Below are 23895 nucleotides of genomic sequence, written 5' to 3'. Positions count from 1 at the left end.
GGATGTTTAGCCCCGAGGTGGGGCTTTGGTAAAGAGGTGCATTGTGGATCTTTCGGTAAGATCAACATCTGGTCATTCCTGCAGGGGTGGATGAGCAAGGATCTCCTTGGTACGTCAGGGCACAGGGGAGATGCCTGGAATAGCTATTTTTTTTTTATGTATTTCGAACCTAAAAAGATTTATTTAGGTGTGTGTATGTGTGTGTGTGTGTGTGTGTGTGTGTGTGTGTGTGTGCGCGCGCGCGCGTGTGTGTGCATGTGTCTAGGTCAGAGGACAACATGCCGTAATCAGGCCTTTCCTTAAACCACTTAGGTCCACCGATTAAACTCTGGTAGTCAGACTGGAGGCCAGCACTGTTACCCACTGAGCCATCTCGCAGGCCTGTTTCAAACTTTTGTATTGATCATCAATCCTTAACCGGGCGCTCCGTTGCAGGGAGGCCCAGCTGAGCACTGTAGCCCCTCGGACTATTGTCTCCCAGGTCAATCTTGGGCAAAGAACGAGAGCGGAAACCAGGAGAGCTCCGGCTTCTCGGGACTTCTGGGCCTGAGGTAAGAGGAGCCTAAGACCCCCACCCCCCACCCCCAAGACAGCTCGAGGCTCAGGACTTATTATTAGCGAGAGCAGGAATGGGGCAGCGAGAAGGCAAAGCGCTAGAGCCTGAACCCTCTCTCTGGGACAGCTAGGATTTCATAATTCTCTGCTTAGCGGGTTTGCCAGAAGAGCACACAGGTCTCCGCCTGGGTCACTCGGTCCTTAAGGATCTCACTTCCCACCCTTTTCGGGGTTCCGGGATTCCACTCAGGCGATACAGTTGTGCTCTGATGGTCGCGCAAACGCGCCGGGACGCATCTCGGGGGCGAGGGAGTTGGTCGGGCTGGCTTGGAGACCAGGAGATCTTTGGGACTAACTTTTCCGGCTTTGGGCTCAGGACGCGTGCGCGGGCCTGGCGAGTAGGGCGAGCTAGGCGGTGGGCGGGGCGGGGGCGGCCCTGGGGTAGGAGGGGCGGGGCACGAGGCGGGGCGAGGAGGGAGCAGGGCTGTGCGCGAGCCGCCGTCTACGTGGGCGCGCGAGCCGCGCGAGGTCGGGGGCGCGCGCGAGTGGCGCTGCAGCTGGCTGGTTGGCCGGACTGCTGCTGGCCCAGCTGAAATGGTTCCTCCTCCTCCACCTCCGTCCCGGTTGCTTCTGGTAGCCCTGGTGGGTCTCCTGAGTCTTCACGAGGTAAGGCGACCGGCTCCTGGTAAGGTCTTGGCCGAAGGATCTCAAAGCGCTTTGCTTAAACTTTGTCCTGGAAAGAGTGGCGCGTGCGAGGGGTTTCGGAGGCCCCTCCATTGGTCTGCGCCTCTACTTCTGGAACCGAAAGGGCGGGGCCCTCGCAGAGACCAACGCCCAGCTCCTCGCCTTGGACCCACAGGTGGTGGCCGAGCCGGCGGAGGAGGCAGGAACCCGTTGTCCCGAAGGCCTGTGGCCTCTGCCTCCACAGGTAGGAACCCTGTAGGGCCGAGGACGAGAAGGGTATGAACTATGAACGGCCTCGCTGCACCCTCGGTGGTCGCCCGATTGGGACATCTGTTGGTTTCTCCTGCCCTCAGTCTCCAGCGTCTGCATCTCAGCCCAGGGCTTGGGGCTAGTTGTCCCCTTCTTCACACCCAACACGAAGTCCCCAGCTGCTCTCTTCTTTCCCCATGTGTAGGTGTTACCAAGAGTGACTTACACACAGGTGAGACAAGGACAGGTAAGTACAACCAGGGGCTCATCTTGGGATCCTTCCCTGGCGACAGAATGTTTCTCATAGGTTACCTCTGTCACTCTTGGCTCTCAGCTCCACCCCTCTACCACTTTGTGCAAAAAGAGGTAGGGCTTCTTCCACTTGTGGGTCCCAGGACAGATCGGTAGTCTGGGCTCAGGTGTTCTATCGAGTAGCTAGACGCGTGGCAAGTAACACCGAGAGGAACTCTGAAGGTAGCAAGACAACCCCCATCCCAATGCTGGTGTGATTGGGATTCTCTTGTCTTTCTAGGCTCTGATTTTCTGCAAGTGAATGAATAGTGTTTGGCTCGCAAAACACTGTATCATGTTAGCAGTGTGCGCTTAATGTGTTGTAAACCGAGTTCAATTTTTATGAATGCTCTTAAAACTGTTTAGATTTATTTTATTGGTATGAATTTTTGCCTGTGGTTTTTTTTTTTTTTTTTTTTTTTTTTTGGTTCTTTTTTTTTCGGAGCTGGGGACCGAACCCAGGGCCTTTTATGCTTCCTAGGTAAGTTTTTGTTGTTTTTATTTAGTTTAGTTTTGCTTTTTTGGTTTTTTTGAGATAGCATTTGTGTAGCACTGGCTGTCTCTGAGCTCGCTCTGTAGACCGGACCTTGAACTCACAGACATCCATTTGCATGTGTACTGGGATTAGAAGCCTGTGTGTCACTGCCTGGGGACTTTGTGTTTGTATGTTCAGAAGAGGTGGTCAGATCCCCTGGATCTGGAATTATAAGTGGTTGTGAACTGTTATGTTAGTACTGGGAATGAACCCAGATCCTCTGGAAGAACAGCAAAAGCTCTTAACCACTGAGCTGTATCTCCAGGTCCCTCCATCCCCCCCCTTTTTAAAAAAAGATTTATTTATATTAGGTACATGAGTACACTGCAGCCGTCTGCAGACAGCAGAAGAGGGCATCAGATCCCATTACAGATGGTTGTGAGCCACCATGTGGTTGCTGGGCATTGAACTCAGGACCTCTGGAAGAGCAGTCAGTGCTCTTAACCACTGAGCCATCTCTCCAGCCCCATCCCCCTTTTTAATACGTGGTTTCATGTAGCCCAAACTGGCTTCGAACTTGTTATATAGCCAAGAATGATCTTTTTTTTTTTTTTTCTTTTCTTTTTTTCGGAGCTGGGGACCGAACCCAGGCCTTGTGTTTGCTAGGCAAGCGCTCTACCACTGAGCTAAATCCCCAACCCCAGCCAAGAATGATCTTAAAGCTCTGATCCCCCTGCCTATTAAAGGGCTAGGGTTATAGCAGGTACACTGTCGGACTTGGCTGCCTCTTTGTTGCACATAGTCCCTCTCCAGTTATTTCCGTTCAGAATCCATTGGAGTTTATGATTTATGTTTAGAATTCACATTTGTAGCTGAATTCCCTTCTGACTTGTCAAGATGTAAATTATCTTCATCTGATTTAGTTTATCTCCATCTTGATGGGCTCTTACCACAAATGTGGATTCAGGCTCATTTCCTCTGAGATACCTACCTTCTTTTCTCTGGTTTACTCCTATCCTGGGATTGTGCAGTCAAGTTGTGTTTTGGATACTCCTGGGAGGGGTTGGCGATTTAGCTCAGTGGTAGAGCGCTTGCCTAGCAAGTGCAAGGCCCTGGGTTCAGTCCTCAGCTCCGGAAAAAAAAAAGACAAAATGGATACTCCTGGGAGAGTGCATGGATTAGATCAAGAAATAGAAGACTTGGTCTTCGGGGTTGGGGATTTAGCTCAGTGGTAGAGCACTTGCCTAGGAAGCGCAAGGCCCTGGGTTCAGGTCCCCCAGCTCCGAAAAAAGAACCAAAAAAAAAAAAAAAAAAAAAAAAAGACTTGGTATTCATATGAGGGGTAGAGTCTAAAGTTGGGACTTATAGAACCATTAATGCACAGTCAGAAGTACAGCTGAAGCCTGTTCATTGAGGGCCAGGGATGCAGGCCAGTGGTAAGAGTCCTGCTGTTGATTCCCAGCACCATGTGTGCGTGGGGATGAGGGAGCATGTTTGGAGTCTAATGGGGTTACTTAGCTATGAGGCCTTTCCCAGAGGTTCGTCTTTAGGGGTGGGGGCAGTGCACTTGATGGAGAAGAGAGGTGAACTAGAGAGGCGTATGTCTCAGTACTCAAGGCCTTTGCCTTTTCCTGAAAGTGGACGGGCACTTTCTGATAACCCCTTTATCCTGGAGTCTAGGATGGGGGAAATTGTGATTCTTTGGGAGCGGCTGGGCCTGACTTTGTATCTCTGCTTTCCCTCCAGGCTGAGGGTATCACTTTCTTCTACCACCCCTGTGCCCACCTCTGGCTAAGGCTCCAGCTTGCTGTCTTGGCCCATTTGTGTGTGGCTAAGCCCACACTCATTCCTGACTTCAGTCTCCCTTGGGACCGGGTAAGTAAGTGGTTAGTGAAAGCTGTGCTAAAAACAAAATCAAAAATGTAAAAAGTAAAAAAAAAAGTTGGGGGGTTGGGGATTTAGCTCAGTGGTAGAGCGCTTGCCTAGCAACTGCAAGGCCCTGGGTTCGGTCCCCAGCTCTGAAAAAAAAAAAAAAAAAAAAGTTGGGCTTGGTAGCCACCATCTCTAACCCCAGCACTCTGGAAGCAGAGAGGCAGGCAAATCTCTGTGAGTTTGAGGCCAGCCTGCCCTCCATATTGAATTCCAGAACAGCAGGGGCTATGTAGTGAGAACTTGTCTCATCCCCTTGCCCTACCCCCAAAAAACAACCAGGGTGTTGTGCTATGCACTATGGGCAGAGAAAGGGAAACACGCAGGGTCTTCTTCCCTCTTAGCTGTTTACCTTCTTTCATAGCCCTTGGTGCTGACAGCATGGGGGACTGCACTGGAGATGGCTTGGATAGAGCCAGCCTGGGCTGCCCAATGGCTGAAGAGGCAGCGGCGGCAGAGGCGGAAGCAGAGAAAGAGTGTGTGGTTTCTCTCTGACAATCTTTTTGGGCCCACTCCCATGATGCCAGCCCCCAGAAGAGGGAAGCTGTGTGGGAGACGCTGTGTACAGGTGAGGGGTGCTGGGACCGGGCTTGGAGGCGAGAGAGTATTGGGTTAACAGAGAGTAGGGGCTGATTTCTCTTCTCTTTAGGCCCCGACTCTGGCTTTTGCTCTGCGGAGCTGGCGACCTCCTGGTGTAGAGGTGACATCTAGAGGACCCAGGAGGTCCTCACTCAGTGTTGTCAAGAAAAGGGGTCTCCGTGCTGCCCTTGGTCTACAATCCACTCCCTCAGGCCTGAGAGTTTCCTTGGCCTCTTCACAGAGCCTGAAGGCCCAGCAGCGGACTTTGGGAACCTCATCTGTGGCCCCGGTCTCCTTGATGACTGGGGTAACTGAAGGCAATGGTAGGTTCAGGACAGAGGCTCAGATGCCCAGTGGGCAAGGCAACCCTGGAGGTTGTGCCTGTCCGGGTCAGGTTTCCCCAGCTCCTCGAGCAGCAGTGCCTCCCCGGGTAGCTCGAGGGCCCACTCCACGTACTGAAGAGGCTGCTTGGGCTGCCATGGCCCTGACCTTCCTGCTGGTCCTGCTCACCTTGGCTACGCTTTGCACGCGACTGCACCGGAACTTCCGCAGGAGCGAGAGTATCTACTGGGGGCCCACGTCAGACAGCCAGGACACCGTAGCTGGTGAGAAGCCCCCCAACCCCCAGCAGGTACGCCCAATCCCTGGAATTTCTTGCCCTTGACCTCTCATCTTCCCACAGCCATCCTGAAACGGAGGCTGCCTTTGCCCTCGCGCCGGATCAAGAGGTCTCGAAGACGGCCCCTGCTCCCACCCACACCGGATAGTGGCCCTGACTCGGAGAGCTCGGACTGAGCGGCTCCGCCCCTCTGCGACCGCTGCCACGTGGGCCATCCGCGGGCGCCCCCTGGCGGCAGGCGGAGAGGCCCTAGAGGCTTCACTTGGTTTCTTGGGAGTATCATCCTTCTAGCCTCCCTGATACAAATTCCTGTTTCTAATTAAATTATTTTAGTAGAATTCGGAGTTGGGCGAGTGTATCCTGCCCGCAGTCACACTCCCCTCAGGCCACAAGCCCTTGGGGGGAGTTAGAGTGGAGCTGGCTGGCCCCCGAGGCACCCAGTGTCCCAGGGTTATCAGAATCACATCAGGCCGGTTTCAAATGAAGTAGTTGGCCTGCGCAGCCCCGGTGCTGGCACTCCTCACTTGCTCACCTTTTTGCATGTGTCCCCCGCTCAACACACGCTCCTGACTCTTCACAGACAACCTTAAATTTGCTCTTCTGCCTCAGCCTCGCAAGGACTGCAGACAAGGACTGTGACACATAAGTAGCAGGGACAATGACCTGAACCAAGAACTGAATACCGGGCTGAGCCCCACCTCTGACCTCTAGACATCAGAAGTGGCACATGGTCACTTATTTATTTTTGATACAAATGTACATGACACACCTTCTGACAGCTACCCACCACCACAGGCTAGGAAGGTGGTTGGGGGAATAGCTGGTGGGTGCTGTCAGTGCCTTGCCAGCTTTTTCAGCTGCAGCCAGATCCCCAGGCCTTCTGGGTGGGTCACTGTAGGTACAGGTAGTGTTGTGGGTGCTGGCCTTGCAGAGGCTAGGGAGAGGGGCTCAGTTCCACAGCCACCAGCTGAGTTGGGGACCCGGGGAGCCAGCCCCAGGCGCAGGTGCTCTGTCCTCTGCCTGGTCAGCACACTTCCCACAGGGGACCGGGGAGAGATGGAGGGAAGTGGTTTTCCTTTTAAGTTTATAGGCTAGGGATACAAGTAGGGGTAGCAACTGGACCACAGCTGGTGACCCTGACAGTCCCCGTCCCAGGTTGGGTAGAGGGAAGCTGACTTCCAATGCTGGTCCCACTACTCTGGTTCCCCTGCCCCTCAGAGCTCCAGGTGGGCCAGGTCTCTGGAACGGCACTGCCGCTCACACACTCAGTTGTAAGAACGCAGGGACACTCAGTTACCACAAAGTTAAAATTAAGGGGTAGAGGAGAGAAAGACGTTCCAGTGTTTGCTGCTGGGGACCCTGGCACACAAGTTGGGGCCTGTGCTCTGGCAGGGGCCATTTGTCATGAAAGAGCAGTGGGGGGGGGGCTGCTGGCTACGGGGCAGAGACACCCAGAGATAATGCACAAAGGAGGGGGTGCCTCTGCTCGACCCCCCAGGGCTGAACTGGCTCATGGGGATAGGGTGCAGTAGGCGGAGCTGCCCCACTTGGAGTGTCCCTGTCCCACCCTTTGCTGAGGGGGCCCTGGAAGGCAGGTGAAGAGCTGGGAGGGACTCCTTGAGGCTCCTGCGTATCAGCAGGGCAGGGATGCTATGTACAGAGGGAGGGAGGGGTGTGGAATGTGGGGGACAGATGCTCCTGTCACCTCACATTCCCATCCTTGGGGCTTAAGGGGGTGTGGACACCAGGGCACCTGGATGCCAGAGGAGAATGGTGGCACTAAGGGCACTTGTGCCAGTGGCTCTGTTGGGGGTGGGTTAGTGTCTGGAGTGGCCCAGCTCCCATGGCCAGTGAGGTCCCAGGGTGTGGGTAAGGGCAGGGAAAGTGGTCACTGTTTCTTCTCTCGGGTGGTGATGGTGACCAGCTGCTTGGCAGCCTTGGCGATGTCATAGGCGCACTGGATCACCTGCTGAGTCAGTAGCTGGAAGTCCACAGGGGCGCCAGGTTCTGGAGGCACTGTCTTCCGGCATTCACTCTGCAGCCGGTAGGCGCTGGCGTTGAGCAGCCGCAGTGAACTGCGCACAGGCTCCAGGGCTGGCCTCTGGAGGGAGGAGGGAGGAGGGAGGAGGGAGGAGGGAGGAGCCCTGGACTTTAAGCCAGGTTTCTGACTGGCTCCACCCAGGCAGCTTACCTGCCTCTGCCCCACCCCAGGCCCTCCCACTCTGCTTATCTGTGGCCCCTGTACCTTTGGGAAGAGAGAGGCCATCTCAGTCACAGCCAAATGGATCTTTTCTGAACAGGGCACAAAGCTGTCAGGGAAGAGAGAAGTTGGACGAGGGATTTCTCAGAGTCCCAGCATCAGAGGACCCCAGTTAGCAGTACCCTCCACCCAGTACTCACAGGTTAACAAGAGCCTGTGCTCACCCTACCTGTCATGTTTGAACTCCTGGGCTGCCCGCAATAGCTCCTGAATGTTCTTGGTGACCTGCTCTGTCTTTAGGATGACATCTTCCGTGCTGGGGAGCCCGGGGTCTGGGTCTCCATCTAAGCTCTCCAGCTCAGGGTGCAGCTCATCCTCCTTGCTCAGCTCTAGGAACCGCTTCCCTTCAAGTCTAACCCACGTGTGGAGAGAAAAGGAGCCATTCTAGTCACTGACGGCCTGCCTGCACCTGCACGGCTGGGCCCTCACCACCTCCCCTCCAGGTGCTGGCAGAGCTGGGTAGAGACCCACAGACATCTCACCCCAACAGAGGCTCTCCACTCTGTGTGTTCTCATAGTCACTCTCTGCACCACTGCCATGGCGTGAAAGCTTGCTCTGGAGGGGAAGGGAAGGGTGATGGGTGAGCACAATTCCTGGAACTGTAAAGCCCACACCGTCCCTGGGCACTGGGATGAACATTACCCCATGGCGACTTCCTTCTTGGGAGCTTGACAGCAGTGGGGAGGAGGGAGTGAAGGTCACAGAAGAGGCAGACACCCCCTTCCGGATCTGAAAACCAGGGAAGGGCCAGAGTCAGTTCCCACTGTAGTTCAGTGTCCCAGTGCAGCTTCACAGCTATTGGGGCTGGTGATTCACTGGTGCAGGGTTTACCCTCCATCCCCAGGTCCTGCTTACCCGGTAAAGGCCAGCAGGGACATGTACTGAATAGATGGCATCATCTTCCAGCTCCTGAGGGAAGCAGAACAGTGTCATGATAAGCTGTGACCCTAATTTCCCCAACCAAGGCCAGCAGGCTACTCACTGTGCTGTGGAAAGGCTGGAGCCGTGTGGCGAGCTCATCCCCAGGTGCACCTCCAAAGGGCTTCAGGGCGGAGCCTGGCTCATACATAGAGAAGGCCTGGCGGTCCCTGCGATGGGTACTTCCACCAGGGCCCATGAGTGTGTGTTCTGCCCGTTCACTGGGAAGTGAGGGTACAGGCACTGGTCCTGGCGGCTGCCGGAGCTGCAGGTTCTCTGCCTGCAGTTTGTGGATCTGAGTGTACATAATGGTGTCCACCTCTGGGTCAAGGTAGGTACCACCTTTGGAAAGGGTGACCCCACTCCCAGAATCTTGGATGCTTTTCTGCCACTCCCCGGCCACAGTGCTCACCTCCCTCTGCAGCTTCCGAAGCTCGTCACTCAGACTGCTGTTGACTTTCATGAGCTGCTGCACTTTGGCCTCGGAGGTAGCCAGAGCCTTCTTCAGCTCCAGGTACTCCTGCAGCGTCACAACCCCATCCGACAGATCTGAGGAGTCCATGCTCTGCAGGGACAGAAGCCAGTCAGTCTCAGGGACAGAGGTTGACCAGCGCTATAGGTCATGGAGTTAAAAAACATGGAGCTGGGTCTAGAGAGGCCAGAAGGAACAGAGGAGACTACGGGAGGGAAGAGCAGGGTCAGTTTTCAGACCCTGGCACGATTGTTCCGCGTGGCGCCAGCACTGGGCAAGGGCTCGTGGTCTGTGTCTTCGTCAGAAGCTACACTATCGTAGTCGTGCTGGTCGTCCAGGTCACTTTGGTTCCGTGCAGACAGCTCGAGGTTGTCTAAAGACAGAAGACCCGTGTCTCAGGGCTTGCTCAGCCACACACATTCATCACGTGCCTGGGCAGAGGTGACCGCCGTGGCCCGCTCGTGCTCCCACCTGTGGGGCTGCTCAGACTCTTGCCCTGCTGCCTCCGTTTGGCCTCACTGAGGATGTCGATGATCAAGGTGGCAAACTCTCGGGCATTAAAACGGGCCAATTTCTGTCGTCCCTGCAAGGCAGAAAGGGCAAGGCCAGCATAAGGGACCACAGGTCTGGTTGGCTCAGGGGCTGGAACAGGACAACAAAGCAGGACCCTGCCATCCCACCTATTTGTAGCTAAAACACCCAGCCCCACATCAGCAGTGTGGCAGCCCAGGTCAGCAAAGGGTTACGGCACCCAGGGGAGCCCTTAGGAGGCTGAAGTACCCACCAGTACTAGAGAATAGCTTCATGCCATTCCTAGTCAGATCCTGAGGGAGGCCTCAGGAGAGCCTGCCTGGGTGCCAGCTTGTCTCTGGCAGGAAGGGCAGGGCTCTCAGAGAGGAAACCATCCAGGCCTATCCCTCCTCACCTGATTCCGAGTGGCTGAGTATTCAGGGTTGACTGGCAGGAAGGGCACAGCACTGCGTTCCGTCACCAGGGTGCTATGATTCTGGGTAGCTAGCCACACTGTGGGGGAAGGGCAGGGAGCAGATCACCCACTGTGAATGCACCCTCAGAGAAGAGGGGGAGAAGCACTGAGCAAAGCCCCCCAGGCCCTCCTCTATTCAGACTGGGCCAGTGTGGCAGGAAGCAGGGTCTCCACCAACACAAAAGCTGGGCCAGGCCCAGTGAGGCCCGCCCACTGACAACACAACAAGGCAGGGCCCACCAGGCCAGACCCAGAGTTTGGGTTGGAATCTGGCTGTGGCCAGGGAGGAGTGATGCAGGGTAGGGGTGGAGCATGGCTGAGGAGACAGCCAGAGTGGGAGGCAGCCAGAGCAAGATGAGCCCCAGTGCCTGGTGGGTAGAGAGGCGGCTGGCTGCTGACAGCTTAGCGCTGCCCAAGGGTGTATGGGGGAGGGGGTCGTGTGTGACAGGGACTCCAGTGGCCTCTGAGCAGCACCCCCTTCCCTGGTTCACTGGGTCCTGGCTCTTTGTGGCAGGTCCCTTCTCCCTCACCTGCATCATTTTCTCTCCGGTCCACTTCGTCATACACATCCATGGCGAGCTCCTCAAAGAGCCGGTTGCTGAGCTAGAGGCAGAGAGGGGGCCCAGGGTCTGTCAGGAGGCTGTGTGATGTGGCAAGTTTCATGACCCCGCTGTCACCCAGCCTGTCCTAGAACTGAGGGGTGGGTGAGGTTCTATGTGCAAGGAAGAGTCCAGGTTACTTCCTCCTCCCAGAGGCGAGGCTCTGGACACACACTTGGAGGGCAGAACCAGGATCAAGACGAGGGCATGGGGAGGTGACTGCAGGGAGGAGCCTGGCAAGGCTGGAGAGGGCTGCTCTAAGAAGTCCTAGCTTGTTGAGGCAGACTTACTGCTTGTAGCTTCTTCTTGGCAGCTTTGGCCAATTCAGACAGATCCAAACTGTGGACAAAGGAGGGAGGAGAGAGGCCAGACATGAGGGACGGTCTGGGCCCTGCTGGTTACCTCCCAAGCATGCAGGGAACTCAGGGAGATGAGACCCCGAGGTCACACACCAACCCCACCCACCCACCCAAACTTCACAGCCTGCAGCCAACAGGTGTGGGTACCTCTGAGACATGCACTTTTGCGAGATCTAATCCAGGAAGGCAGCAAAGGGAAGAACAGGACAGAGCAGCAATTACCCAGGGGCAGGCGGCTCTTGCCTTCCCATGTCAAGCTCAGACACATCTCCACACACACCCAAAACAGAACACGCAAGAGACTTTGCCTCCCCAGCTTGTTTCTCTGTCCACTCTCAGCTACAAGAAGCCATCCCCCATTTCCTTCTTCCTCAGACCCTAGCCTCGCCTCCCACTTCTGCCCTGTTTCCTCTGGTCTGGGCTTTTAGACTTCTAGGCTTGTCTTTAAAATCCTTTTCTCATCCAGCAGCAGAGTGCCTACATGTCTGGCCACGCGCTCTGTCTTTTTTTTTTTTTTTTTCCCTTTTTTTCAGAGCTGGGGACCGAACCCAGGGCCTTGCGCTCGCTAGGCAAGTGCTCTACCACTGAGCTAAATCCCCAACCCTGCGCTCTGTCTTAAAACAGTTCAATACTAATGTGTACATCAGATATAGTTCAACCATACTTCTTCACAATGCTTTCTTTAAAAAATGCTAAGTACTTTGTATTTTTTGTATTAATTATTCTCAATATTCCCAAAAGGGTAAGTATTAGCATTGAGATGACCAAGGCTCAGGCTAGGCAACCTGCTTCAAGTCATACAGTAACTTACTGCCACATATCCATTCCAGCCATGCTTGAACTCCGTCAGGATGGCTGTGCCCTTGCTGGGATTCCCCACGAGGTTCATGCTCACCTGGCTCTCCCAGTCTCATTCCCTCACATTATGCTGTAGTACACAAGTTGCTTGCAGTTCCTACCTCTGCACCCTAGCACCTCTTGCTGATGTCCTGCCTGTTTAGTTGTAGCTCAGGGCAAGGTGGCATCTGATTACCTTGGTATCTCTAGAGCAGCAGCTGGCTCTGAGGAGGTGCTAAGTTACAACCACTGACTCTATGTCCCTGTGTGTGTGTTGACTATGCACGCGCGCACACACACACACACACACACACTCCCACCCACCCACCCCTAGGCAGATCAGATTAGAGAAGAAGAATTGAGTCTCAGGGTCTTGGAACAGGGAAGTTCTGGGTTTAGGAATTTGAGCTGCACAGCCTGACTGTTCCATCCGCCTGCACAGGCTATGATGGAAAACCTCTCCTAATGCCAGGGGGTACTGCCTGGCATCAAGTTGTAGTCCCCTGAGGACCACTAGGTGGCGCCAGCTCATTCTTGTCCTGTAAACTGAGTAAGTGACTGGGGATATCCTCCACTGCTGAGTTATCTTGGGGCTGCTATGATCAGAGGCAAAAATTCACCATTATTCCCCTGCACACTGCACAATGGAGGTCTGGCCAGTATTTCCAAAGTCAACAAATTCCCTGTAGTTATCTTCTCCCTACAGAGGGAATTACTTCACTCAAAGGCTACATGGCAGGTAGTACACAATGGCCGAACCTAGTTAGGTCTTTCCTTGTACCTAAACCCTCCAGATACTTAATAATCACAAGGTTCATGCGGACTGTTGGATGTTGAACTGACAGTTCTCGCCTGCCTTGAGGTATACAGTAATAGGGACTAGGCTACAAATTCTGTGTTGCTAGTCAGTGCAGGTATAGGGTGGGAGGGCAGGCCTCTGAAGCCTGGAAAGGGGCAGGGCTCTGGGTCAGATCACCTTGACATCTAATAGCTGGAAAGGGCATCAGGTGGGCACTCACCTGTCAGCCATCTGTGGGATGATGTAATGCCCATTCTTGTGATCTGAACAAAAATAAAAATGCCAAGTCACTGATGGCAGGTGGCGCCAGCATCCAGGAGCCCACTTCCCACCATGAGCAGGGTGTGACACTTGAAAGTATCAGAGGGAATGGAGGTGGGCAGGACACCCCAAGAGCATTGGAAGCTGGCTGCAAGTCAGGCCCACCCCCACTCCTTGGCCCCAACATACTTGCAGCAACCCAGAGCCTGCAGCAATTTCACAGGAGCCAGTTGCCTAGCAACACAGTTCCCCAGCTGGCTTTGTCACTATGGCACCTGCTGCTGGGTGTGTCTGGTCCCACCTGCCCGGGCCTAGTCAGGCCCATTCTCTGCTCACCAGGCTTCCGTCCACAGAGGTAGAAGGCCAACCGGTCAGTGAGCTCATACTGGCACTCAACTAGCCTTTCTGCCAGTTCATGGTGCCCCGCCTGCCTGTGGGGAGGGGACATGGCTCAGCCACACAGCAGCAGTCACTCCCTTCCACCTAAACCTCATCCTTTAGCTGATTCTCACCTGGCATAGTCAATGGGTGTGCGGCCATTGACATCAGGGGAGCCTGGGTCAGCCCCATACACTACTAGCAGCTCAGCCTGCAGTGTCTGCCCTGCCTTGGCAGCCACGTGTAGAGGTGTAGTGCCCTTTTCTGGGTGGAAGAAGTTGGCCTGGGCACCCAGGGAAAGCAGGCGCAGACAGGTCTCCAGGTTGCCTGTTCGCACACTCGAGTGCAGTTGCTGCGAGGAGCAGAGTGTGCAGTAAGTGAGTGTGACAGACACACGTGTACCCAAGAACCCCCCACCTGGCTGCTCCTCGCACACCTGCCAGCTCCAAGGGGCCTTGCCAAACCTGGGCCCAGAGGGCTTCCCACTAGAGGACAATGCCAATTAATAATAGCAGCTGCCAGTCACTACCCTCCATGTCTTTGCTTGGAGCAGACACTAGCCAGAGGTAGGTCCTGTTACTACATTCCCACTTTACTGGTGAGGAAATGAAGGTCTGGATAGCTAAGCAAGGACTCCAGGGTTTCCTACCTTTCAAGTGGCAGATGGGAGGCCTTGTGCATCCACTTGGGAGTGGAGGCCTCTTAGCCATCAGCAGTCTGACAGAGCTCCAGAGAGTCTGCACTTACTGTTTTCCCTGACCTTATGCTGCCTCTGGGACCTATGCCTCAGGGTGTCATGGGTGTGGAAAGAGGGACCCCTCACACCTTGCTGAGGTCTTTGGCGGTGACCCCATCATCATCACGGCAGGGAAGCTTGTGCACAAACGCCAGCATCTGGTACTTTGCCCTGATGAACTCTGACTTGATGGGGCTGCATGGAGCACACAGGAAGCAATGGGAGCAAGAAGCTTAGGGAAGCGACCTTTCAGGCCCCTGTCCCAGGGCACACGGCCTGCCCACCGCCCTTGCAGCCCCACTCACTGGACTTTGTCTTGGGGGTTGGCTTTGCGCCGGCCACTTTGCACTTGTGCAGGGTCCAGCAGGGAATGCTCCCAGATAGAGTTGGCCCCGTTGCTGGCAAGCGTTTGCACCATCTGTGGGGCAGAGATGCCAAGCAAGAGAGTGCCCACTGTGTGCTGGGCACCGGGGGAGATACTCTCAAAGTGCTTGCTGCAGCTGGAAACACCACTAAAGGTCCTACAATGTGCCCAGTATCCAGTCAGGCCACCCAAAGTCATGGGTCCCATTTAGCACTTCAAGCTGGCTTACCTTGGTGCGTTTGCCAAGGTTCAGAATGTTTAAGCAACTTGCTCGATACACTGTCCAACACAGGAGGAGTCCAAGCTAAAGAGTAGACACTACAGGGAAAGGGGCTGGGTGGAAGGACTCGGGATCACAGTGGCTGCTGTCCCTTGGAACTGCATATTATGAACAGGTGTATGTGTGTATTTGTTGGGGGGCTGAGGGTAGGGGCTCGGGGATACCTGGGCACTGCACACTGGGAAGAATACTGTCTGGTTCAGTTCCCTACCTGTAGCAGCGTAGGAGGCCAGGCGCTGTGGCGAAGGTGTTTGACAATGGAGATGTGTCGTCCCAGGCTCCGGTGCACACTGCAGCACTCGTCACAAACCAGCACACCTCTGCTGATAGATGCCCAGCCAGGGTCTGGGATGGGCAGAGGTGGGAAATCAGTAGGAGCCAGTGGAAAAGCCCCATCTCCTGAGCACACAATCAGGCCTGGCACACGCTTAGTGCTTCAGGGAATGTCTACTCAGTTTCCCCAGGAGCGTAGAAGCTGGCCACTAGCCCTTTCCTCTAACTCCTATACCTCTGGGAATGCAGAGTCCCCAGTGCACCCACTGGGGACCTCAGTGGATACAGCTTCCTACCCCACGGTCACTGTGATCAGTTGCACAGCCTCTCCTGATGGCTACCCAGCCATTCCACGGGGAGGCAGGAGCCCTGATGCCACATATCACACAGTCCTGGGCATGCTCCTGTTAGACCCCATCTGACAGAGTTGAGAGGCTCCCGTCTCATGCCACCATCACTGTGGGTTTGCAGCCTTCGGGACAATGGGACTAACCTTGTCTGAGTACTCAGAATTTACTGACCAAGTATTCTATGATTCCTTTCAGAAGTGCTATCTTGCTCTACAGATGAGGATTAAATGGCTCAAAGAGGTCAAAGGGCTTGCTCAAGGTCACACAGCTAATAAGGAGTGCTGCTGGAGTACAGAGCCAGACACCTCAATGCCAGAGACCAGGCCAAGCCTAAAGCTGCCGCCCTCTGCTTCTGCAGTCTCAGGACCAGTCTAGAAGCCATTCTCCAGTCCTTGTGGATGAAATGAACATGGGAAACGGGAATGGGGGCTAATGGGTAGGAGGTTGGGCCCTCAAGGGTAGTAGAGATGCCACTACACCAAGCCCCTCTGGAAAAGGGGAGGAGACAACTGCACTCGGCTCAGGCTACAGAAAGGAAAGGTCATGGGGGAGAAAGCGGCCATTGTGTGCTGTCCAGAGTGGGGGCAGGGAGTTGCTCTTCCAGGACACTGTGCTCTGCCCAGGCCCCCACCCAGGCTCAGGAAGCCTTGTTCTGGGGGATGGGGCTGGCTCTCTGCCTTGTCTTATTAGAACTCAGGACGCTCTTAGAGACTGGAGAAATCTCTCCCAACCATAAGGCAATCTCAAGCCCTTGGAGCCAATGTTACCATCAAAGTTCCCAGAGTCATGAGCAGACTGAGTCAGGGCTTAAGTTCTGCCCATGTTGGGGGTACAGAGTGGAAACAGGAAGTTGTAGCTGTCTCTGGATTCAGGCTTCTTTTGGAATCTCACAAAACAAGGCAATGAGGGACGTGCAGAGTGACCACCACACACCTTCCCAGGAGCTGCTGACTTTAAGAACTGGGGAAGGGACCAGCCACCTCTGCCAAGAGGGGGAGCCCTAGAGTACTTTTGTGTCGGTTTCACCCAAACAATGAGAACCACGCCCCCCCAGGGCATGGAAAACTCCCTTCCCCCACTCCCAAACTCCACTGGGTCAGGGGGTCTGCCTGCCAGTCACCTCCTGCAGCCCAGGCAGGAAGCGGGAAATGATGCAGCCTAAATTCCTCTTGTTGAAGAGGTAGGGTTTCCTGTGAGTGGGGAGACGCCCAGGCCAGGATCAGAATCGGGCAGTCCTGAGGCCTCCACCCCAGGCCTACAGGAATCAGCTTGACATCCAGGGCCAGTGGTCCCAGAGCCTCAAACTCTAAAGCTTTCCTGGCACCTTCTCCCTGCTTAAGAAGGGTCCTCCTTTCCCTTGTTGTGACCTCCACTGGGAAGGGAGGGCAGGGGACACTGTTGGTCTTGGTCACACTGGTGCCAGCTCATTTCTGGATGACACAGAGAGGAAGTCTGTGTCTAACAATTCTACCTGCACTCTAGGTCCAAATGACCTTGGCCAGTCAGCAGAGTTCCAAACCCCACCTCTGCCAGTTCTGAAGCGGGAAGCCAGCAAGGGTTTCTAAGAAGATCCTTGCAGACTTGGGCAGAGGGGAGGAAATGTGAGGCCTAGAGAAGGTGGTGTCTTCCTCTAGCTGCTCCGTGGGTAGGTGAGGGCCAGTGTGTGTGGCCAGGTTATCAGAAGGGACATCAGGATAAGATAACTGTTGCCAACCATAGGAAGGCCTTGAAAGTAAATTCATGCCACCACCAAAAGCCACCAGTCTTCAAGGGGCCAGAAGACCTGTATATAAAGCCCATGCTCTGGCCTCTCCCCCTCAAATCTAAGGGCCACACCCTTGGAAGACCAGAGGAAAAAAAAGCAGGCAAGAGGAATCCAAGGGGATGAAGGTTACCCTTGGGGGTGTGGCCAGAAGTGGAAGCTGTGGAGAGCTATGGAGATGTTATTTACATTGGATAGAGTGGTGGCCACATAGGCTTACACTGAAATCCACAGGACAGCCAGACATGGTAGGGTACACCTTTAATCCCAGCACTCAGGAGGCAGGGGCAGATCAATCTCCAGCCTGGTCTATACAGTGAGATCCTGTCTCAAAATTAAAAAAAAAAAAAAAAAAAAAAAAAGATAGACAGACTACAGGACACTCACTCACCTGGCGGTACTGAGTTATAGAGACTACAGGACACTCACTCACCTGGCGGTACTGAGTTATAGAGACTACAGGACACTCACTCACCTGGCTGTACTGAGTTATAGAGACTACAGGACACTCACTCACCTGGCGGTACTGAGTTATACCCAATACAAGAAGCAAAAGCCAGCCGGGCAGTGCTCATGCACAACTTTAATCCCAGCACTCAGATGGCGGAGGCAGAGGCAGGTGGATGTCTTTGTAGACAAGGCCAGCCTGGTCTACAAAGTGAGTTTCAAGACAGCCAGGACTACATAGAAGAGACTTATCTGGAACCGGCCTAACCACCCCCACCCCTCCTCCCCAAAAGCAAGAAGTCTACCCATTTGTCCTTGTAAGAAGACTTCTGAGTATACATTACCCTGCAGAATACTCCCCAGCTCTGGTCACTTATAGGCTGGGTATCTGGAGGTCTTTACCCCAGTCTGTCAAAGTGTAAGGCTGACTTAAAGGCTGTGGGTTGAGGGTTAGGAAGTGAACACTTGGGAGCCGGGTCAGAGTGCTTGGGACCAAGGCGATGAGGCAGAGTGGGCAGAGGAAGAGAAAGGGGATAACTGACATTCTTCAGTGCACCCCAACTCCTGTTCTGTCCTAGACTCCAAGGCAGGCAGGGGCATGGCACCTGGTGAGATGGCACAAGCTGCCACAGCAGGTGCATTGTGTCCAGAGGCCTTGCAACATATTCGTACCTGTCTCTGAAGGGTGGGTCTCACCTCTTACCTCCCTCATACTCTGAGTTAATAAACTACAAGAGACTCCATGACCCCACCCCATGATCTCACGACATAGCCCTGGCTGGCCTGGGGATCTGCCTGCCTCTGTCTCTTAAGTGCTGGGTTTAAGGGCACGTGCTGCCATACCTGGGCAATAACAGAGTTCTATCACAGTGACGCTGTGACTTTGGGCTATCCTGGGATCTATGAATAGATGGGTTATATTTTCTCATACATCACATACATGGAATACGAGAATGCCAAGCCTTCTTTTTTTTTTTTTTTTCTTTTTTTTCGGAGCTGGGGACCGAACCCAGGGCCTTGATCTTGCTAGGCAAGTTCTCTACCCCTGAGCTAAATCCCCAACCCCAATGCCAAGCCTTCTTATCTGGGATGCTTATAGGCTCAGATCAAGAATGTCATGATCGGGGCTGGAGAGATGGCTCAGCCGTTAAAGGCTAGGCTCACAACCAAAAATATAAGAATGTCATGATCGGCCAGACCCAGTGTGGTATAGGGCAGTCCTGACAAACACCAGCACTTGTACCTGGGGAGTAGTTGCTGGGCGCTAAGGTGGGAGAATGTCAACATTCTGCCCCTCAGCTTGGTCACCTGCGTTCGGCATCAGAGGGAGGAAAGAGAGTCCTCAGGCAGGCCTGCCCCGGTCACATGAGGATGGGGGCTATGAGCTCAGTGGCCTAACATCTAACACACCCTGTTCCTCCCAGCCCTGACTGGGTGTCCAGAGGCTCTGGCCAGACAGACACAGACAACAAAAAGATAGCTGCTCTATCTTTCAGGCCTCTGCTCCAGAAGCAAGAACACAGACTGGGAAATGCAAGGGTCCTCAAAATCCCAGAGTGAGCAAAGCTTCACAGCGAAAGCTGGAAACAAAGGCACTACCTGAATCAAGGCCTTCCTGATGTTGGCCAGGGAAAGGGAGCGGTCATTTCCAGCTAACTAGGGGTATGGACACCCGTCTGTAAAACATGACATATCCTAAGGAGGTCTCGGAGTCAGTCACCTACAAGATATCCCATGCTCATGGCTCATGGCCAGCGACCCACAACTCCCAACACTCCAGTTTAGACCACAAGAACTACAGGACCATCATTCCTTGGGCTCACAGTCAGACCTTGGGATTTTAAGGGGTGACTACAAGGTATGGGCCCACAAACCAGCACTCCACACTTTCACCTAATCACATCTACACTGCCCAGAGTCCACAAGACCCCAAACCTGTATGGAGAGACTGCTTCTTTTATAGAGGATGGGCAAAGCCCAGAGCTTCCTGCTTCCAGCCAGCTGCTGAGTCCCATCACCCGCTGTGTCCTCCCACATAAGGGATCAGCCTGGTGAACTGCTGCCCTCCATTCACTTCCTCAGCAAGCCAGGGGGGTTTCATACCAGCTCAGACCGACTCACTCTGCTGGTTAGTACGGAGGAAGCAGTGTGTAAGTCCAGTCACCTCAGGAGTCAGCCGGACAAGGGGAGCCTAAGCACCCCTCACCACTTGGCCAATGAGCTAGAGACCAGGAGGGATCTGTGTTTAGACTGAGCCAATACCTAGCACACCTTCTCCAACAGGCCTACCCGGAACAGGAAAAGCTGAGTCTAGATGTTCCCAGCCACTAGCAGGCCTGGAGATGCTTCCGGGGAAGATGCCCATGCTTAGATTGTTCCTGAACACCGGGCCCTCCAAGGAGCCCCAGCCTTGGGAAGCCGGGGCTGGAGTCCTAGAGTCCTGCCACCCCTGTCAGGTGCTCTCTAGGATCCCATATCCAGGCCCCTTGCCCTCTACCGCTCCGGCGGGCACGCGGACCATGTGAGCAGCAGGTGCAAGACGCAGGGGTGGCAGGGATGACACAAACCATACTAGCGCCCACCTCCCACAGCCTGCCGGCCTCCGCCACAGCCCTCCTGACACACCAGGCTGGCGCTTCCGTCTGGATGCCGAGATGGAGGTGGGAGGCGGTTCCCCCCGTCCACCGGCTCCAACGCACAGCGCCCCCCCCGCAGCCGGCCCTCCGCCAAGGACGCCGCTCCGCAGTGGCCCCCCCCCCGCCCTCCGGCCCCGCACGGCGCTCCCGCCAGGCCTCGGCGCCCGCCGGGCGGCGGCGGCGACGGCCTGCGGCGCGGTCCCGCCCCCCCTGGTCCCGCCGCTTACCAGGGGCGCTGCAGTCCGCACACACCTCCGCTCGCGGCCCCTTCCGGACATCCTCAGCGGCGACGCGGCCGCAGCCCTCTGGGCCAGCGTGGGGGCGCGGGCGGCGGGCCCGGCGGCGGCGGCGGCCCTGCGGCCCGGCCCGGCTCCCGCAAGGCCCCGGCGAGGCTCCGCGCGCGGCCAACCGTCCGCCCCCGGGCTGGCCTGAACCCGCCGTGCCCGCCCGCCCGCTCGCCCTCGGGCGCCCTCCGCCCCGCGCCGCCCCGCGCCGCCCCGCCGCCGCTCTCCGCTCTCCCCGCCCCCTGCGCGGCCCAGGCCGCTCCTGCAGGAAGCAGCGAAAACCCTGCCCACCGGGGGAGGGGCGGCCCGCACCCCGCCCCGGCGCTCCGCTTCGCTCTGTGGCCGAGCCTCTCGGAGAAAGGAAGCCTGCGCGCAGGCGGGAGTGGACCGGGGTTCTTAAAGGAGCCGCGGCCCGCTCCAGCAGGGTCTGCAACCGAGACACTCGCTAGCACTTTGACCTTCACTTTCCGATTGGGGAGTGGTCCAGGGGACTCTCGGTCCAGTAACCGCGAGACGGACGTGGTGGGGATTGCGGTGGACAGGAAGCATCCCCAGGCACAATACTTCTAGCGGTCAGAGGCTGGATTGGGGTGAGGTGTGTGTTCTGGTTCCCTCTGTGTCCAAGTCAGTGTCCATTTGGGTCTGTGGCCATAGCCCTGTGGAGTGCACTCACTACCACCAATATGGACGGCCAGGTGCCCGAGAGGTCGTCACTTAAGTGTGACTCCCTCCCTGAGGGACTAAAAATACATCATTCTTGTTTCAAATAGGAAAGCAAAGAGTCTAGGTGGTTATTAAGAGTGACCACTGTGGTGTGTGCACCAGCTCTAACTTGCTATCTGTTTCATGTGCATCAACGATGTTTCTGGGCCGCCCAACGGGTGTATATGTAGCCTGAGCATACGCTTAAAACACACAGGGGCCAATTTCTGTAAGGATCTTTTTCCTTGGACTTCTCATGGAGGGGGGGGGGCTAGGAACTGAAGTGCATGCTGTACGTGGGTGCACCCCGCACTGAGCATGCTCCCCCATACACGTGTGACCCGTTTGTGCCCAGCCCCCACCCCTACAGCCGCAAAAGGGCTGTCAGAGCACTCAGCTTATTATGGAGAGGGCAAAAACACACACAACACCAGGTTGGGGTGTGGGGCGGGTCATAGGGAGAGAGGCAGGTCAGTAGTGACATAGTTAAGGGAAAGTTCCCTCGGTGTCAGGGATTCCTGCTCAGTAATAAAACGGAGGTTTGGGGGGAGTCCTTGGATAGGGGTGCCTGAGTGGGTCTATTTCTCCCAGCAGTGGCACAGCAGCAGCGACTTGTGGGTGGGCAGGCTCCTTCCCTAGGGGGAGACAAGCAATGCTTATGAGTCACACCACCCAAAATACACGCTAAGTTCCATCGCCTTTTGCTGCAACCCAGATTGACAAGTTTGTTTGAAATTGCGATCCACAGGATATATTTATAATCTCACCTTAAAAAAAAAAATCTTGCACCCCCCCCCGCCCAAGTCAGCAGCTCAGCAGGTGGGGCTTCTGACAGCAAAGGGTGATGGTTATGCCACCCCGTGCTGCACTCATACCCAAAGGTCTGTAGGCTTGGTGGCCCCAGCATTGAAGGTGGGAAGCAGTCTGGCAGCTAAAACTGGGCGCGCAGCCCAGGAGCAGTGGCCGCCCGTTCACCCCGGATCGACCCCCAGCTATGGAATTTCATTTATTAAATGTCGAGGCAGCTGCTGGCAGCCCCGTCGCTTGGCTGCCTTTGTTTCTTCGCTGTGTGGGCGCGTCTCGAGCACGTGGCAGCCAGGGCGTTCAGACCAAAAGGAAAGCGACCTGGGTTTAGCGTCGGTAGCCCGCCATCTGGCAAAAGGGCAACCTAGCTGCCCAAAGAATAGTTCCTCCAAATGTGTGCTGGCCTCTCTCCTCTCTTGGAATACAGGGTGTGCAGGGGAAGAATGATTCACGTCCCCCGACCCCGGCTGCCCTATCTCCCTATTGGCTCAGGAACTGCCTGGGCGGGGCCCTGACTCTGACACACTGTCCAAACTTTGTTGCAGAACCCCCAATCTCACCACAGCCAAGCTTTAGTGCTTGAATATGGGGGTAGAAGGGTTTCTGGGTTCCTCGAAGAAGATGTCACCATCGCAGGAAACAGAACAGCTCAAGTGGAATCACACACTAGGTTCTGAAAACGATTTAATGCGAAATTGTGCAAACATTCTTGCGACCTCTCCTAGTTGTCCCTCCTTAAATCTAGCCCCCTCCTCAACTCGGGCTGCAATCACGACACTCTGCTGACCCCTGGCGGTGGAGGTGGGTTGCGGCCCTGGGCTGCAGAGATGCCAACCGGCTCCTCCCAGGCTGCAGAAAGGGGCGAGGCAGTCTACTCCTCCCTAAGTCCTCCCGGCCTGGCACCACTGGGTGTGCAGGAAGACGGGGAGAAGACCACACAAAGAAACCCGAGACCGGCACAAGGAGTTTGCAAGCTTTTGCTGTCACCTCCCACACAAACACTCTCTAGATTGTTGTTCTAAGTCGGGCTGGCAAGGAATTCCTTATTTCTGCCTTGAGGTGGCTCAAGGAAGGCAACATGTTCGTTCCTACTACCTGTCTCAGCCTGGATGAAGGAGAGAGGCGCTGTCTTTAGGCAGTTCACACTCTTAGCTCATCCCAGGAGGTTGTATCCGTCCCATTTTAGAGGCGAATGGACCGAGAAACTCAGAAGTATAAGCAATTTGCTTAAGATCAAGCAATTCTTACGGTATTTAAACACAGCTCTCTTGACATTTTCTCTCCCAAGGCATCTTGGTCCTTTTAACATTTGCAGGCCACCACAGAGGCCAACTTGACTTTTACCACACTCTCTGCAAGGGATCCTTGTGGAAGCGCTTGTCTGCTGTCATCATTCAGGAAGGAGGCAATCTGGAGCTAGTCATTTCCCTTAGGCAGGGACCCACATGGGATGGAGGTGGGGAATTGCCACCTGCTGCTGTCTTTGCTCAACCTCATCCTGGTTCTTACTGAGCAACTGAGGGGAAAGACGTCTTCTTCGTCTCATTAGACATTCTCTTTTCCAACGTGATGTGTGGAAGGTGGGGTTTAATTTTCTGAGAGAGCAAAGAATTGAAAAATATTTCAAGTGTCAGATCCCTGGCTGCTTCAATGACTCTTGGTACTTACTGATGCCCTGCATCTCTCTAAGGGGTCACTCTTTAGTCATTACCTCTAGGAATCCAGATGCCTCCTTACCCTCCCTGGGACCCAAGCTTACTTCTGCAGGCCACAGTCCCCCGTCCCAACCCTTCAGGCCAGACCTCAAAGCCTTCCCCATTTCCTTGCAAAAGGCAAAATGCCAAAGGGTGGAGACGTGCCCCAACCCACCTGGCATCCAAGTAAGGCCTCCATTTCGGCCGGGTCTGACTCTCTGTCCACCCCCCAAGGAAATCAGTTCCAGACCATCTCTGGTCATCGGAAACGCTCGGTTCTACCAGGCGGACTACAAACCCCATGATGCTGCGG

At 55.1% G+C, this 23895-nt stretch overlaps 2 protein-coding genes across 4 annotated transcripts; one reads left to right on the top strand and one right to left on the bottom strand.

The window, feature by feature from the left end:
- The first annotated feature begins 1018 nt into the window (after positions 1–1018).
- On the top strand, positions 1019–5719 carry Tp53i13 (tumor protein p53 inducible protein 13). 3 transcript variants are annotated; one of them, XM_032911735.1, is made up of 7 exons: positions 1030–1221; positions 1415–1483; positions 1694–1735; positions 4001–4129; positions 4548–4751; positions 4833–5367; positions 5445–5719. In XM_032911735.1, the coding sequence occupies exons 1-7, from the start codon at positions 1150–1152 to the stop codon at positions 5555–5557; spliced, it is 1164 nt and encodes a 387-aa protein (XP_032767626.1). In that variant the 5' UTR covers positions 1030–1149; the 3' UTR covers positions 5558–5719. The 3 variants fall into 3 exon arrangements, with proteins under 3 accessions (XP_032767625.1, XP_032767626.1, XP_032767624.1); XM_032911733.1 differs by having other exon boundaries at positions 1694–1720; positions 4833–5719; XM_032911734.1 differs by lacking the exon at positions 1694–1735 and having other exon boundaries at positions 1019–1221; positions 4833–5719.
- Positions 5720–6061: 342 nt separating this feature from the next.
- On the bottom strand, positions 6062–23781 carry Git1 (GIT ArfGAP 1). Its single transcript, XM_032914234.1, has 21 exons — positions 23758–23781; positions 20326–20809; positions 14842–14975; positions 14292–14404; positions 14076–14181; positions 13385–13602; positions 13209–13303; positions 12832–12874; positions 10907–10955; positions 10548–10620; positions 9958–10055; positions 9504–9615; positions 9272–9405; positions 8973–9125; positions 8625–8855; positions 8498–8551; positions 8285–8371; positions 8124–8197; positions 7811–7993; positions 7627–7690; positions 6062–7482 (listed from the first exon to the last, which is right to left on the bottom strand). The coding sequence occupies exons 1-21, from the start codon at positions 23779–23781 to the stop codon at positions 7270–7272; spliced, it is 2742 nt and encodes a 913-aa protein (XP_032770125.1). The 3' UTR covers positions 6062–7269.
- Positions 23782–23895: the final 114 nt, after the last annotated feature.

Source organism: Rattus rattus, chromosome 9, assembly GCF_011064425.1.
Source record: "Rattus rattus isolate New Zealand chromosome 9, Rrattus_CSIRO_v1, whole genome shotgun sequence".
In the NCBI taxonomy this organism is placed as follows: Eukaryota; Metazoa; Chordata; class Mammalia; order Rodentia; family Muridae; genus Rattus; species Rattus rattus.
Note: the sequence above shows the minus strand (reverse complement) of the source record. Positions and strands in the feature narration are given on the sequence as shown.

Coding starts and splice junctions, on each gene's coding strand:
- Tp53i13 (XM_032911735.1), top strand. CDS start 1,150: ATGGTTCCTCCTCCTCCACCTCCGTCCCGGTTGCTTCTGGTAGCCCTG. Junction 4,752..4,832: donor GTGGGAGACGCTGTGTACAG/GTGAGGGGTGCT, acceptor TCTTCTCTTTAG/GCCCCGACTCTGGCTTTTGC. Junction 5,368..5,444: donor CAGCCAGGACACCGTAGCTG/GTGAGAAGCCCC, acceptor ATCTTCCCACAG/CCATCCTGAAACGGAGGCTG.
- Git1 (XM_032914234.1), bottom strand. CDS start 23,781: ATGGAGGCCTTACTTGGATGCCAG. Junction 10,956..12,831: donor ATCCCACAGATGGCTGACAG/GTGAGTGCCCAC, acceptor CTTTGTCCACAG/TTTGGATCTGTCTGAATTGG. Junction 8,856..8,972: donor TTCGGAAGCTGCAGAGGGAG/GTGAGCACTGTG, acceptor ATGTACACTCAG/ATCCACAAACTGCAGGCAGA.